This window comes from Pseudopodoces humilis, chromosome 14, assembly GCF_049639895.1.
Source record: "Pseudopodoces humilis isolate 2021_Gansu_Grassland_sample_001 chromosome 14, ASM4963989v1, whole genome shotgun sequence".
In the NCBI taxonomy this organism is placed as follows: Eukaryota; Metazoa; Chordata; class Aves; order Passeriformes; family Paridae; genus Pseudopodoces; species Pseudopodoces humilis.
In genome coordinates, this window is record NC_142213.1 from 18,502,050 (window position 1) to 18,516,807 (window position 14,758).

General features: G+C 42.6%; 2 protein-coding genes across 3 annotated transcripts in view; one reads left to right on the forward strand and one right to left on the reverse strand.

Moving 5' to 3' along the window:
- Positions 1–19: 19 nt before the first annotated feature.
- SS18L2 (SS18 like 2) lies at positions 20–1,501 on the forward strand. Its single transcript, XM_005530124.3, has 3 exons — positions 20–153; positions 272–348; positions 960–1,501. The coding sequence occupies exons 1-3, from the start codon at positions 85–87 to the stop codon at positions 1,045–1,047; spliced, it is 234 nt and encodes a 77-aa protein (XP_005530181.1). The 5' UTR covers positions 20–84; the 3' UTR covers positions 1,048–1,501.
- Positions 1,502–2,122: 621 nt separating this feature from the next.
- Positions 2,123–14,758, reverse strand: part of GARRE1 (granule associated Rac and RHOG effector 1) — a 57,383-nt gene continuing 44,747 nt past the window's right edge. For both annotated transcript variants that reach the window (XM_005530125.3, XM_014258878.2), the window contains exons 8-14: positions 14,000–14,097; positions 12,418–12,543; positions 10,964–11,949; positions 7,533–7,698; positions 6,559–6,693; positions 5,271–5,349; positions 2,123–4,841 (exon numbers count right to left, since the gene is read on the reverse strand). In XM_005530125.3, coding sequence (XP_005530182.1) covers positions 4,524–4,841; positions 5,271–5,349; positions 6,559–6,693; positions 7,533–7,698; positions 10,964–11,949; positions 12,418–12,543; positions 14,000–14,097 — 1,908 coding nt within the window. In that variant the 3' untranslated portion in view covers positions 2,123–4,523. The remainder of the gene's footprint in view (positions 4,842–5,270; positions 5,350–6,558; positions 6,694–7,532; positions 7,699–10,963; positions 11,950–12,417; positions 12,544–13,999; positions 14,098–14,758) is intronic.

A 14,758-nucleotide genomic window follows, 5' to 3' on the forward strand; every position in this document is an offset into this window, starting at 1 on the left:
GGGCTGGGCTCGGGGCAGCTCCGGCGGGAGCGCCGCCCGCGCGGGCCCAGCGCGCGTGCGCGGGCCCCCTCAGCCGGAGCCGCCATGTCCGTGGCGTTCGTCCCCGAGCGGCTGCGCGGCAAGGCGGAGGTGAACCAGGACACGCTGCAGAGGGTGAGCGAAACTGGGCCGGGACGGAGCCGGGCGATGATGCGGACCCTTCCGGCCCGCTTGGGGTACAGGCGGGCGGGGCGGAGGCCGGGGCGGGCGGTGACCGTGCTCTGTGCCGCAGCTGCTGGAGGAGAACGACCAGCTGATCCGGTGCATCGTGGAGTACCAGAGCAAGGGCCGGGCCGCCGACTGCGTGCAGTAAGTGACCGACGTGGGCGGGCAGGGCGGAGCGCTGGGATCCCTGGTGTCGGTAACAGGAGTGAAACGCGGTTCGAGCTGAGCTTTCCTACTGCCAAGAGGAAAATGCGTCTGGGCTTACAAAGGGATTTCCCCAAAAACATCTTCGGAGACGTATAAAGCATGGAGTGACCCCGCCGTGTTGGTCAGGGGGTGTTTGCTCAGTGTTGCTGTGACGTGGGCTCTGCCCTCCCTGCCCGTGTGTGGCACACCGAGCCGTGTCCCAACAGGGCAGCCAGACGGCGGCTCTGCCGCTCCAGTACCTGCGGGGAAGCTGCTGCAGCTGCTCTGTCCTCTCCTGCTCCGCTGCCGTTCGGCGGCTTTCAGGGTTGTGAGCTGAATGTCCTCCTTCCCATCGATGTGGGGTATTAGCACATGCTCGGCTAGAGTCCAGTTCAGTGTGCTTGTACCGGGATTCAGAGTAAGAACACGATAAGTTTCCCCTGACTTACTATTCTAGTTCGCAGGGTTTTTTCCCTAACTGCAAATATTAATCAGAGTACACGAGTGCAAGTATGGGTAGTTGTCTAGAAAAGAACGTGTACCAGATCCTGTGTTTCCTCCTCTCATAGGTACCAGCATATCCTGCACAGAAACCTCATTTATTTAGCTACAATTGCTGATGCCACTCCGCCCAGCACACAGAAGCCTGTAGACTGACTGCAATACCTGGACATGAGCAGTGCTGCTTTCAGAGGCTGTAGAAATAAGAGTCCCTCTTAGAGAGCCAAGAAAGTGTGTGTTTGAAAAAAAAACAGGTAAAAAGTGATCTGTACTTCTGTGTTTAAAATGTGAAGTAGTTTTCAGTGCAGTATTAGGCCAGCTTTTCCCCCGTTACTGTAACTAACAGAGCTTAAGAATGATCACATTCCCTTTTCCCTCTGAAAAACTCAATTCGGTGTACTTCTGGGAATAGCCTGGTTGTCAGGACAGCACTATGGGAAGCAGAGCCCATTTCATGAGTAAGGCTCTATAATAACGAATGTTATGCTAGGTGACTCATACCTCCAACATGACAAAGTCAGGCATGTGTTCCATATATAAAAGCAGTAGACTCTTTTGTATCCTGTATCAGAACAACTGTGCTAAATAAACTAAAGATGTTCTTTGTCAATTGTAGTATATGCTAAATTAATGTAATGCATTAACAAAGGAGCTGCTCTGTGATTTAGTCAAACAGAAGTGTTAACTTTCCTTTAAGTAGGACTGCTGCACCACTGAGCAATTATGTGCAAGGGAGAAACCAAGCCATTACTTTAGCAAGTTTTTGCCCAAGTTTATTAAGGCTTTTTCTCCGTGCTTGAAATGCTCTGTAAACAAGTCAATTCTTGCATAATCAAAATGGGTTCATGTGCTTCCTGGGTACTGGCAGCATGTTGGGCAGGTGCTTGCTTGTGTGCTCCTACCCAGGAAGGAAAAAAGCAGCTTTACACACCCTGCATATGGCATTCCAGTGCCACAATTAACACACACTAACCTAATAGCCTTGATCTCACAACAGGGACAGAGTTTACTTTTTGCATACTACCATCAACGTTATTTACTCTGTGATTCCTAAAACTTCAAGTAATGTGACTTTGGCAACATTCACCTGTACTACTGGTTTGAAGACCCTGCTGAAGCATTGTCTGTACCATATTCTTCTGTGCCATCACTTGAGAAAGCAGCTTTAAAGATTGGACTGTACATAAAGTTCATTTTTATATGATAGAGTCAGTAAGTAGGCAGTTGACAATTTTCAAACTGTTAAATAATCCCATGTTAATGAAATAAGATCTTTGTTTACAAACCGAAGTTACAGTTTAAGGTGCTGCTCATTTTCAGCAAGGTGCATATTTTAAACAGGTATGACCTATTAACTGTATATCTTTAATAAAGCAAATAGTTTACTTTTACAGAAGCTTTAAAATACAAACTGTACAGTTCCAGTTCAGAAGCGTTCGCTATTCACAAGAAGCACTGCAATAAGGGTAAGTTAACTAAGCACCAAACCCTTGCACTTGGCAGTGTAAGTGAAGTTTAAGGGCAAGACTCATTTGCCAAGTGCAACAATTCTTAAAATTACCAGTGTTCAGAACAATCGGAAGCAAAGGACAGAGTAGCACCCACGTGGTCAAAATGCAGACAAACTTTCTTTGTTTTCACAATTCACTTACGTAGGTCCAGAAACTTGCCAGCATTTGTAATTATGAATAAACTGCAAAAACTGCAATCATTTTGGCACTTGTTAGAAAAAAAGTTCAAAATTAAGTTGTTTTCATTAACTTCCATTTTGGTCTTAGTATGAATAACCAAGTAAGTACAACCAAATTTGGGATTTAATATTAGATCTAAACAACAAGATTTAGGAAACTTGAAACCATTCATGAAGTTAAATAACCACTAACATTTTCAGTGGAGGGTTTTCAAAATTATAGTAGTACAGACCATTAACAATTTACAGACAGAAGCCACACTGATTGTGCAAAGCACATTACTGTAAAAAGTCTATGTACAGCAAACAAATCTTTGTAAACATGGTAAGTATGAAGTTTCAGAAAACATGGTGACAATATCATAAATACAGGCAACATTGGCATCCTCAAACAGCACAAAAGGTAACAATCTGGGCCTGCAAATAGAGCCCGTCACCATACAAACAAAAAAGGTGGATGGGTTTTAAATACCCAAATGTTTAATAGTTTTAGTGTTGTGTATACTTTTTATTTATATTTATATATATATATATAATGTATTTATTTTTTTGGTATCTTTAGATATAGATGTACTTAGTTTGTAAAACCAAAACCAAAAAATGTGCTTTATCTTCATTGAAAAATTATGTAGTTAGAACTAATAACCCATTTTACTAGTAGTTAACATATTAGAATGATATGACTTAAGAAAAATACAAAAATAAGATTAATACTGTCAAAACTCTTATACCAGAAAATATTGTGGTTTTTAGACTCTTTCAAAGATGAAATATGAAAATTTAAATAAGCTCTAACTATATAAAGAATCTTCTGTAATCTCAGTTCATATACAGTGGGATAGGTATACATATATTTACCATTGTTCTTCAATTTGTAAGCACCAGTCACTCACCCCAATCCACTTTGGTTGGAAGATTATTCCTAATTCCACAGGTTCACTTAATGGCACATATTGACTGCAAATAATTACTTTATCCTTTTAAAAAAAATAATGTTCTTTTAACTAACTGCTACCCCACATTTCAGTTTTAGTATCTTCTGAGCCAGCTCACAATTTTTAATCAACTGTAGCATCTGAAATAAGACTTTAAATAAATGCAAGTAGTCTCTTAGGCTTTGCTTTCACACACTGTGGGAGCACCGTGTGGATAATGCCTTTGGCCAAACACAGCCACAGGACACGGTTTGTGTGAGAACCAGGGTGCCCCTGCCCACACAGGTGTGTGAGAACCAGGGTGCCCCTGCCCACACAAGTGTGTGAGAACCAGGGTGCCCCTCTCCACACAGGTGCCATCTACGTCTAGCAGCTCAGGTAACATTGGTGACACAAGGCTGAGTGGTTCTGCTGATCTTCACCTAGAAACTGCCACAAAAAACTCAGTTTTGCAGCTGTTTCTGCAGCAGTTCCCAAATAAACTCACTTGTGTGGCACAGGAAAAGCTGCTTTTGCACTTCATTTTAAAAAAGCTGCCCACAGGCTGTAATGGAGAATACAAAGGCTCTACAGCTTGTCCTTTATAAATTTAAACACAAACAGTGTTGAGCAAAGTGACCACTATATATTTGCTTCAACATATTCAATGTGTTTCAGTAAGATGTTTTAACTATAAATCTATATGAAAAATAGCTATAAAATACAGTGTTTCTTGTATGGTAGTCCTTCAGCAGTTCTTTTTAGAAAAAAAAAATGTCTTGAAAGTAAAGGCAATTATGCATTTTTAAAAGCATTTCTACATCACAGTTTTGGGCTGTTTCATGTACACCAAACATATTGGCCGTATTTGCTCAGCACTGTAACTCAAAGTCCGAGTTTGTCTATCTCACCCAAACCCCCTCAATCCCACATCAAGAGAGAAACAGGATATAGCCAACACAGCACTTTGAATCAAAGTAATGTAATTTTCATTTGGCCCTCTGCTGCATTTCCAGTACGAAGAGCAGTTAGTACTGGTGCAGGTAAGATGGTCTGCGTTCGTGCTTTACTGGGAAAGATTTGAAGCCCTTGTTGATCTGTTTGTGCTGGGAAGCCTGTTGGGATTGCTGCTGCTGCTGCGCGTAGGCGAAGCTGGAGGAGATGCCGGCTGCCGGGGCGCAGTCGCTGGCCCACATGGGCGACTGGAGCATCTGCATGGTGTCGCTCCACTGGCTCATGGGGCTGCTCATGGGGTACAGGGACGTGCTCTGGCTGGGCAGCGTGCTGGGCACAGAGGATGTGTGCTGCCACGGGGCCTTGGGAGGCCAGGTTTTGGTCTTGTTATCCTGAGAAAACAAAATCAGTTGGAGATGGTCTGGTTTAATAACAGAATGCTGCTTTTTTGAGACAATACTTAACTTGTCACTTTATCACCTCCTGAAGATATTTTCACAAGATTAGTTTATATTTGAAAGCCAAACTGATGCATACATACAGCACTCTCAATTCTTAAAATATCTGCCTATTAAAAAACATTTATTTTAGCTTGACACAGAGGTCTCGCTAAAAGGGAAAAAGTAAGTGACTCCCAATTTTAATATTAATATATTAAGCTTGGTGACTTTGCCAAAAGCACCTCACGGTACTTGAGTGCAGATGGTTTAGGTTTTCACTGAAGTAAGCAATCTGGAGATACAGATGCTTTTCCAGTTGACTGCCTCATGTAGACCCATCCCCAAATGGCAGCAGGAGAAAGGACAAAGCACTGAGCTCACCTGACTGCGGTCATCTGCTGCAGAGAGAAGAGGAGGCGATGGCAGTGTGCTGGGTTCCTGTTCGCCACTGCTGTGTTTTCTGCCCAGAAACAGACACATTTACTTCCTGGTTTTAAATGAGTCACCCTCATTAATCTGCCACTGGCACAGATCTGGCAGCCTACAGTACTGTTTTCAGTGCAAGTGTTTTCAGAAACATCTGGTTTCATGTACTTTTTGTTCAGTACAGGTAAAAGCAACAATACAGAAACTGCTAGGGTCTTCACAATGCAGTAGTTCTTGGAGCTACAGCTTCAACATTTTTGTAAAGGTAAAGAAGCTGGGATAGACTTTTGCCCACTTTAAAGAAATCTGCCAGAAACTGGTTTTCTTCTGTTACCTGCTCTTGTGGCTGGGTTTCTTTTGTTTGTTTCTTTCTTTCTTTTTTTGTGTTGACTCCAAATTACTCTGTGACTGTGAACAAAGCCAGAATATTTGGCCACTTATTTAATTTTTAGAAAAGACTGAAAAATAGTTGGAAAGAACAATCCCAGAGTAGAATTGGGTTGGTATTCATGCTTGATCTTGTGCCTTTTGTTACTATTGTTCTAACTGCCCTCTGTTGTGAAGTCACTGAGGTTCCAAAGACACGGATCCTCCAGCCCTTTAGAAAAGCAGAATTGCCGTAATTCACTTTACTGATAGAAGTGGACTGTTCATAGCTGAAAATCCTGGCTTAGTTTTTCCATTACTGAAATTTTTTAGGAAGGCAATTTGGCCTCCTCTTCCTCCTGTGAGAAACAGAGGACTAAGCAGGCGTGTATTTCCCACTCCCAGAATGGCAGCAGCAGCTGAGGTGAGACAAGTCCACACCAAGTTAGCAGCAGCTTCTCCCCAGTGCCACAGGGGCTGCAGCTGAGGCCAGGCACACGCTGGCACCCAGATGCCACATCAGGCACGGCCCAGCTGCAGCCAGGCACTCTGCAAAACCAGTGAGGATCTTGGAAAGCCCCAGGAAGTGGCATCCAAAGGATACTCTCATGGAAGAGGGAAAGCATCAGATCTTTTCTAGACATTCTGGCCCTCAGTGAACAGCCGGCTGTTTGCACAGGTGCTGTTTTGTTCAAGGAGGAAGCTGCTAATACAACTCACTTCAGGAATCCCTCAGTCCACATCACCAGTGTAGTACACAAAATGTTTGTGAAGACTTGTCTCATTCTCAGGAATTTTCTCTGTCTGGCTACTCAAATTAAATTATATAAGCAAAAGGAATCTTAACAAGTGGTCTATTTCTGTTCATTTTGCTCACCTCCTCTGCTTTACAGCAGCAACAAGGTCTGGCCCTGAGAACATGGAGAACAAACTGTCTCCGTTAGCTGAGGAGGTCTCATCACTTGAGCTGGCAGAGTCTCCTTGAGTACCAGACCAGCTGTTTGTCACATCACTGCAAGACAAAAACTTGTATTAGTCCTTGGATTTACAGTGTCTGGTCCAGACTGTGTGTCACAGTTGTGTTAAATCTTTGTCACAGGTGATACCTCAGAGCACAACATGTCAGTACTTGGTTAAATGTGCCAGTAATACAATTACTTTCACTAGTTCTGAGTGGTCACACTAACTGCTCTGTCTGTTACAGCCTCTTTATATATATTTTACTAAAATAATTGTATCAACTAGAAGCACTTCTCCTGTTCCAGGTTTAGAATCAAGAAGTACTCAACTTTTTCACTGCAGAACTGAGCTAGAACACATATCCATCCTACTGATTTTACACTAGAGAGTCACAGCTCTTACATTACGGACAAATGGACAGAGAATCTTGAAACACTTGTGTAGTAAATAGTTATAATATGGAAAAAACTACAAATACACTTGCTGTGAGGTACCTGCCTTTTAGTAGCAAGATTAAGTGGCTAAAATCTGGAAAACAATTCAGTCAGGCACCACAACTTTGACAGCATCACTTTTCATCAAAACTAGGTCTTAAAGCTGTTTTCAAAATACTCAGAAAACTGTGCTGAATACATCTGTGCTATAGATTCCTTATTTCCTCTGCTGGAATCACAGTCAGTATCCATGGCACTGAAGATGACATCAAGGATGTCATCATGCCTTGGGATCAGCAAAGCAGGCAGGGCTCACAGTGCTCAGTCCCAACAGTCAAGTGCAGCTGTCAAAGATGCATCAACAACTGAAAAAACACCCAGTATTCCCACATTCTGCCAAGTCTGGGTGCAAAATAAACCTATACAATCAAAACATGCAGCCTGTCCAGTCTCTTACCCCTCTGTGAAATACTCAGGAAAGGGCCAGGTTTTATGAGGATCATCAGGAAGAGGCCAGTTGCCACGCGTGGTGCTTGGACGACGGACATGCTGTGCTTGCCTCTTCTGTTGCATAGCCTGGTTCACCCCAGCAACATAGCGGGCAAACTCTGGATCAGAGCCAACTGAATGAAAGAAACCAACAAGGCCATTGCTGACACTCAGCTATTTCTGCTGCACTTTCAATCCTTTAGGTTTGACCAAACCCCACAACAAAGTCATTCCCTCCCTGATAAATGGCAGCCAGCAGTGAAGATAGGTCTTCATGGAGCAGTGAAGAACACTGAACAGGAAATGTTTTACAGAGATGAGATACACAGCATCCATGGTGGATCATGATTATCACATGAAGTACATCTGCCCTTTGCATTGCATCAGGGAAATTGTGTTTGTACTGTGACTGTGTCTATGCTGAAAGGTCCAATATCCATCAGGAGACACTGATGAAATGGACACTGTACACATTTATCCACACACGTGAAAAAGAGCAGAACAATTACTGTACTTGATACCAGAGTGCAACATGATTTCCAGCTATGCTGTGATCCTGCTTAATCGGGAAATCACAATCCCAGATGGATCATACTAGAACACAGAGCGCCAAAACTGCCTCCTTCCTACAAGGATGAGACAATTCTGAAAACGTTCTGATCCTGACCTACAAAACATTTTAGAATAAGAATTATATTTACATAAAAATTTCTTCCATTCTCAACATGCTTTTTGTGTTCCAAGCATCCATTAAGAAATAAGCACAGTCTTGAGCAGACACAGCAAAAGCCTCAATCCAAAAGGGTTTCAGATGCTCCACTGATTAGAGTAAGCAATTGCTGTATTCAGAAGACTGCTGATAGTGAGTCACTGTAACTGACTTTCCACAGCTTCTCTTTCTTTTGCCTTTTTTTTCTTCTCTGAGAAAAAACTTGGCAATCTGACTGGATTTATGGAAAATGTCTAGACTACATGCACAGTAATTGCAGTGGGAAGTACTGAGCTGCTGGCTTGCCAGTCTTGGTTGAAGATTGAGTGAAGACTGAAGAACATCCAGCAATCATGCACAGTTCACAAAGCAGAAATCCCTTTCATCTGACTGCTCCCAACATTCAGTTCTGCATTTAGAAGATAGGTTTCCTTGTTCTCATTTGACACATCCAGAAAAGACCTCAATGATGATTTACTGGATGCAAATTAAGAAGACAGTGAAGAAAACTTTGTTTCTCTGCCTCTTTTATTAAGGAAAGGCTATCTGAGAGCCATCTAGGAACAAAACATCCCTACTAGTGCTTGTTCTCTGAAATATCATTGTGTCTATTTAAGATGAGGCTGGAAGCCAGACAGTTCCTCAGATCTAAGAATAGAGTCTAGATGGATTCTGAAGGACATCCAGGCTTTTTTTACCTGTGGACAGCATTAAATTCTAATGTGCTGGTATATTAAAAATAGAAGCTTGCGTTCATTTTTACCTCACTCAAAACATCAGGTGAACAGTTTTTTACTCCAAAAGATTGGAGTTACCAACATTCCTTCTGCTAGTTCTTACTGTAATATTCTTTCATCAAGTTCTTAGTGAGGATTAAAGTACTACAAAATACATTGTTGGGACTAGTTAGGCCTTCAGCATGAAAGGGCATATATTCAAATTTTATAAATTTTTAATCAGCAGTTTTGCATCTGGAGACATCATTTTTGGACTCAAAGTATTTATCACAAGAGAAATGCATTTTGCTTCAAATGACAAATGTGCAGTTCTAGGAAAGCTTGGAAATGAAAAACTCTTCTGTTTTACAGCTTTTTTGTACTACACTAAAGCTTAAAATGAAAATTTCTACACCACAGCTCAACTAGGCAAGTTCTATGAAGAAAAGTTCTTTCTAGTAGAAAAATACTAAGTTGGAAGGATTTTTGTCTGGTTTTAATTTTTTAAATGCCAGATCTGTGAAGAATACTGCTTACTTAGCACTACAACTGCAGAAGGGTGTATCTTAATCCACTGAGCACCATTTATGGAACCTGAGTAAGTCACCTTTTCCAAGTACCACTTTCTACATCCTTGACATTCATTTAATGGAACAAAACAAGTAGTTTTATGTAGAGCAAAAGGAAAATACTACAGAAATAAAATGGATTCAAAGTGCTGAGAATGTCAGTCCTTCGCATACCTGCTACCCACACATGGATTTAGTGCTTGCTGAAAATAATTTTGTCTTCCCTTGGAGGCTGTGATAATCCTTAAGTCTATACACTAAGTATGTTTAAGTAAGATGATGCTAATTCAGACTTACATTTATTAAGCAACAGCATAACTATGGTGGCTATTTTTGCCATAGAAACTCAACTAATTTATCAACTACATTGACAAAATAACTATCATGAGTCAAAGGAGCTGGTTTGAGACGCCTACACATTCCAAACACAGACGAGTGCAAATGAGCACGGGAAACTGAGCTCTACTTTGATAAAAGGTTTCCCTGTTCTCGTGTTCCTCCCTCCAGGCAGTTGCCATAAATGCACACTACAACATTCCTGCAGCTGTGTTCCAGGCCAACAGAAGTTACATTTACAAGGTAGCAGCTGTGTAAGTTGTTCTTAATATTACCATCAGAATCACACAATCACAGAATATTCTGAGTTGGAAGAGACCCACAAGGATCACCAAGTCCAGCTCTCAAACCAATGGCCCATATGGGGATCAAATGTTCATCTCCTCTAAGATTCCACAGTCAGTTTCTTGGTCTGTAGTTATTTGTTTATGACTCAAAACTTTATCTCACCTCATCTTTGAGAATGAATAATTCATCTATATTTACAGTTTATTGGTGGTCCAAACACATGTGGCAAACCTCAAAGCACTTGCTCTTTAGTCTCTAATCCTTTGACATCCAGAGTTTTCACTGCAGAACCAGCTGTGGAACAGGAACCAGTATGACTCCCAGGGAATTGGAGGGAAAATGTGGGGATATGGGAAAGATTCAATACAGCCGTATCTCCAGATTACAAGACTGGTAAATAGCAGGAAGAATAATTCTGAGGAGAAGGAACACACCTGAGCTCAAGAGTTTGATTTTAAACAGTTCTACAAACTAAGAATAGGAGGAACATCATCTTTAAGTATCTTCTCAGTACTCTGCTGTGCTCCTTCTAGGAAAGGTCAGACTACTACAGCTGGGACAAGAAACAAGGAATTAGTTCCCATGTTTGCTTATTAATTAGAGTTTTAAGATCACCTTCTGTTAAAAAAGCAAATAAGCACACACAGATCCCTGCTTGCATTGTCAGCACCCTTACACCGGGTGGGCAGCACGTGAAATGACAGTTACTGCCAGCAGAATTTCACAGTGTTCTTTTACAAAGGACCCTTACAAAAAGCATAATAAAGGAAAAGACACACACCTGCAGGGTCAAAAGGCAGGATTTCTCCCAACATCCCAAACACTCCATCAGTTTGGTCACGATTTGGCCATGTGTTGTTTCTAGGTCCTTGTGGTTTCTGTCCTAACATTTCTGCCATCATATTGTCCATATAGCTGCTCACAAGACCCAGGCTGTACAAATCAGAGCTTAAATCTGAAAAACCAGGATTGTTCCACTGATTTATATGAGACAATCCAGCTCCAACAGCCGGGGCTTGCTGCTGTGAAGAATTACTGAGCCATTTGGCAGGTACACGTTGCTGTGGTCCAATAGGTTGAAGCAAGTGTTGATAATACTGCATTTGCTGCTGCTGTTTTTGGGACTGCTGCTGGGACAAGCCTTGCTGAGGAGGATGCAGCGGGGTGTGAGACACAGACTGCGGCTGCTGTTGAACTGCTCCTGACTTTTGTTCTGTTGCTGTAGAGGATGCAACAGAGTTCCTTCTTTTCACCATCGGAGAAGTCTGCTGGGATTTGCCCATGTTAAAACCAGACAAGAAATCTATAACATCCTGCATTTCTTGGTCAGTTGGTAAATTCATACCTTTGTCATCCTTGCCATCATCTGGTTTGAAGAAGCTGTCCCGTCTTTCCACTAGAAACCCATTGACGAGCTGGTTATTTGTGCTCTGAACTGGCTGCAGGGCATCTGCGGTCCGAGGGAAGTTACCAATGTTCAGGATGTTCTGCAACCGTGCATCCATGTTAGTGGGCATTTTAGCTTTCTCCTCTGAGCTGGAACTTATGAAGACATTTTTGGAAGGTGTATTGGGGATTGAGTAACTTCCTGTGTTACTTGTACTGGTGCAGGAAGTTTTTTTTGTAAACCGTGAAGTCAGTTTTGAGAATGTCTTTTGCAGACCCCCTGAAGATTTGCTTCCGTTCCCCGACGGCATGTCAACTTGGCTCCCAAAGTCTGAGATTTCACGCTGTAACTGGATCTGAATACAAGGCAAAGCTTGCTCCCTGCATCAATAAAAAACATATATATCAAACCACCTAATACATAACTGAGTTTGTACTTTGGGGAAAAGCATGTATTTCAGTAACAGCTCAAGAAAGAAACAACACCAAAGACTGCCAAGTCCACCAACTACTTCTTATGGTAACAAAGCAAATTATTCCTCATATTTGCACACTTTCCATTCCTTAAATTTTACTTGTGCTTCAAGGCCTAAATGGAGACCAATTTAATATAAATCAAATATTTTTGTAAGAGAAAAGCAAATACTTTTTTACCCTTGGATATGCTGCTGGCTTGGTTTTAAGCAGTCTCCTGTATGTCTGGATGTACCCAGAAGGTAACTGTGGGGATTAACAATGTCTCACTCTCAGTTTGACTCCTGTTTTCCTCTTCTGATGAGCTGGCACTATCAAATCTCTCAGCACAAATTATTCAACAACAGCTTAGTTTGAACTAGAAAAGGCATGTACCTTCCTTCCTTCCACCTGTGTATATCAAACACAGCAGTATAGAGCACATCTACCAGCCCCAAAGTCTTCTCCGGATCCAGACTCCTCTGTAGCAAAGACATCGTTGCTGGATCTTCTTTCAGACACCTGTCATCAATAAGTTTAAATTAGGAATCAAAATGCTTGTTTTTTACATTAAACAATTGTACTTTCAGTCAGAATACAGAAGGCCAGTTGTTGCACTCCTGCAGAACAACATGGGAAGCGTAGAGGGGTTTGTGGGCTGCAGCCTGAGCAGTGTGCCTGCTGTGGGACACAGCTAATTTACCTGTGAGGTTCAGCAGCACAGGGTATTGAAATCATCACTGGCAAGAGCTTAGAGCAGGCACAGCCGCAACAAACAACAAACAACAGCCATTTCTGGAACACAGCGAGAGCCTGAGCCTGCCAGGATCCGTGAGGAGATGATTCCGCACGTTCCAGAGCTGGGGAAATGTCCCTGAGCCGGGACCCTCTGGGCTTGGGACACTTTCCCCCGTGGTCCCGCGGTACCGCCGGGCGACAGCAGGCGGCGCTGCCCCCGGCGGCGAGCACGGGCAGCGGGGACGATCCCGGAGCACCGCGACACTCCTTCCTTCCTGCCTTCCTCTGGGAAACAGCACCGCGACACTCCTTCCTTCCTGCCTTCCTCCGGGAAACAGCACCGCGACACTCCTTCCTTCCTGCCTTCCTCCGGGAAACAGCACCGCGACACTCCTTCCTTCCTGCCTTCCTCCGGGAAACAGCACCGCGACACTCCTTCCTTCCTGCCTTCCTCTGGGAAACAGCACCGCGACACTCCTTCCTTCCTGCCTGCCTTCTTCTGGGAAACAGCACTGCAACACTCCTCTCCTTCCTTCTTTCCCCCAGGAAACAGCCTCAGGTCACTCCTCCTTCTGGCCGTGCCATCAGCACCACTAGGAACAGGCTGCCCCCGTAAGGAATCACACGTGCTGTACTGCAGTTCCTAACACTGACTCCTTCCGAGTTAGAGACAAGTGCTGCCATTGCTTCCTGTTCCCGCTGCTCTGGACGGGAAGAAATCCTTACAAACTGCAGATCAACCATTTTTCACTAGTCAGTCACCTAAACTGTAAATAAATCCCTATACCATAAATGTAGGAACAGCATCTCTTGGAGCCCAGAGGTTCATGGCTCACAACAGCAGAGTGAAGAACAGCCCAGTGAAGAAGGAGCAAAGACTCTTCTCTTACCTTAAACTCAGCCCATTCTTGGCCTTCCTGAGATACAGCTGGGACCTGCCAGGCCAGAGCATGACAGGAGTACTGGTAGATTATTATTTTTTAAATCTTCTCTTTTATCATCAAGCTTTTACATTTTCTTCAAGTCTCAAAGCCCCAGCACTGCCTCTCTTGCCTTGCCTCCTCCAGAGGCAGCTGAAGTACAGCCCATCAGGAATGGAGGTGTTCAACCAGTCCACATAGAGGACTGAAACTTAAGGAAGCCGTGCCATAATTGTGGACGTTCTCTTCCATTTGTACTGAAACAATTTTCCCCATTTCCCCATTTCAGTCACAATCTACAATACAGTATTTTTATTTACCAAGTTGATGGAACTTGCACCACAATTCTTGATCCTTCTAAACTTATCTGAGGAGCATAGGCTTCTTTATTTTCAATCTGTGCCGTGTCCACAACCACCTAGCAAATAAAAAAAAAAGGGAAAAATTTTATGCATTAGTTTATCACCCCTGTAGTTAAAGCCTAATAATTTCACCTCCCAGTCATGCTACAAGTACAAAAAAAAACCCAAATAAAACCAAACCAACTCACAAAATCATTCTAAATTTACTTATATTTTAATATAAAATTAGTTTAGTAGAGAAACGTGTATTTTAGTTTTTCTCAGTTAAATCCTGTAGTAATGCATCACTATGTCATTACCAGCTGCTCCACCTCCCTGCTAGTAGTTCTCAGTGACTCCACACAACAGCCCTTATTTTTGACAAGTTTAGCCCAGTTACTACTTTAAGAGCTCCCAAACACCTACTCGGCAACATGTTTTAAATAATTTAACTGTAGTGCATGGTATGATATAGAAAAGTAATATTCAGCCATAAAAACCATCACAGTTCCTAACATACACCCCTCCCTTTTAAGATTATAAAATTCCACACCAATATTTCTATATTCCACCTAATGAAACTGTACTATTATTAATTCCTGAATAAATAAAGAGAAGAAAAGTGACTGTTCAGTTTGTTGGACTCTAAGCCATCTGTAAGATGTCATGAAGACAAATAGAAGAGGAAAGTCTTGAAAATCAACCCTGTGTCATGAACCTTTCTTTTTAGACAATGGA

Coding starts and splice junctions, on each gene's coding strand:
- SS18L2 (XM_005530124.3), top strand. CDS start 85: ATGTCCGTGGCGTTCGTCCCCGAGCGGCTGCGCGGCAAGGCGGAGGTG. Junction 154..271: donor ACCAGGACACGCTGCAGAGG/GTGAGCGAAACT, acceptor TCTGTGCCGCAG/CTGCTGGAGGAGAACGACCA. Junction 349..959: donor CGGGCCGCCGACTGCGTGCA/GTAAGTGACCGA, acceptor CTCCTCTCATAG/GTACCAGCATATCCTGCACA.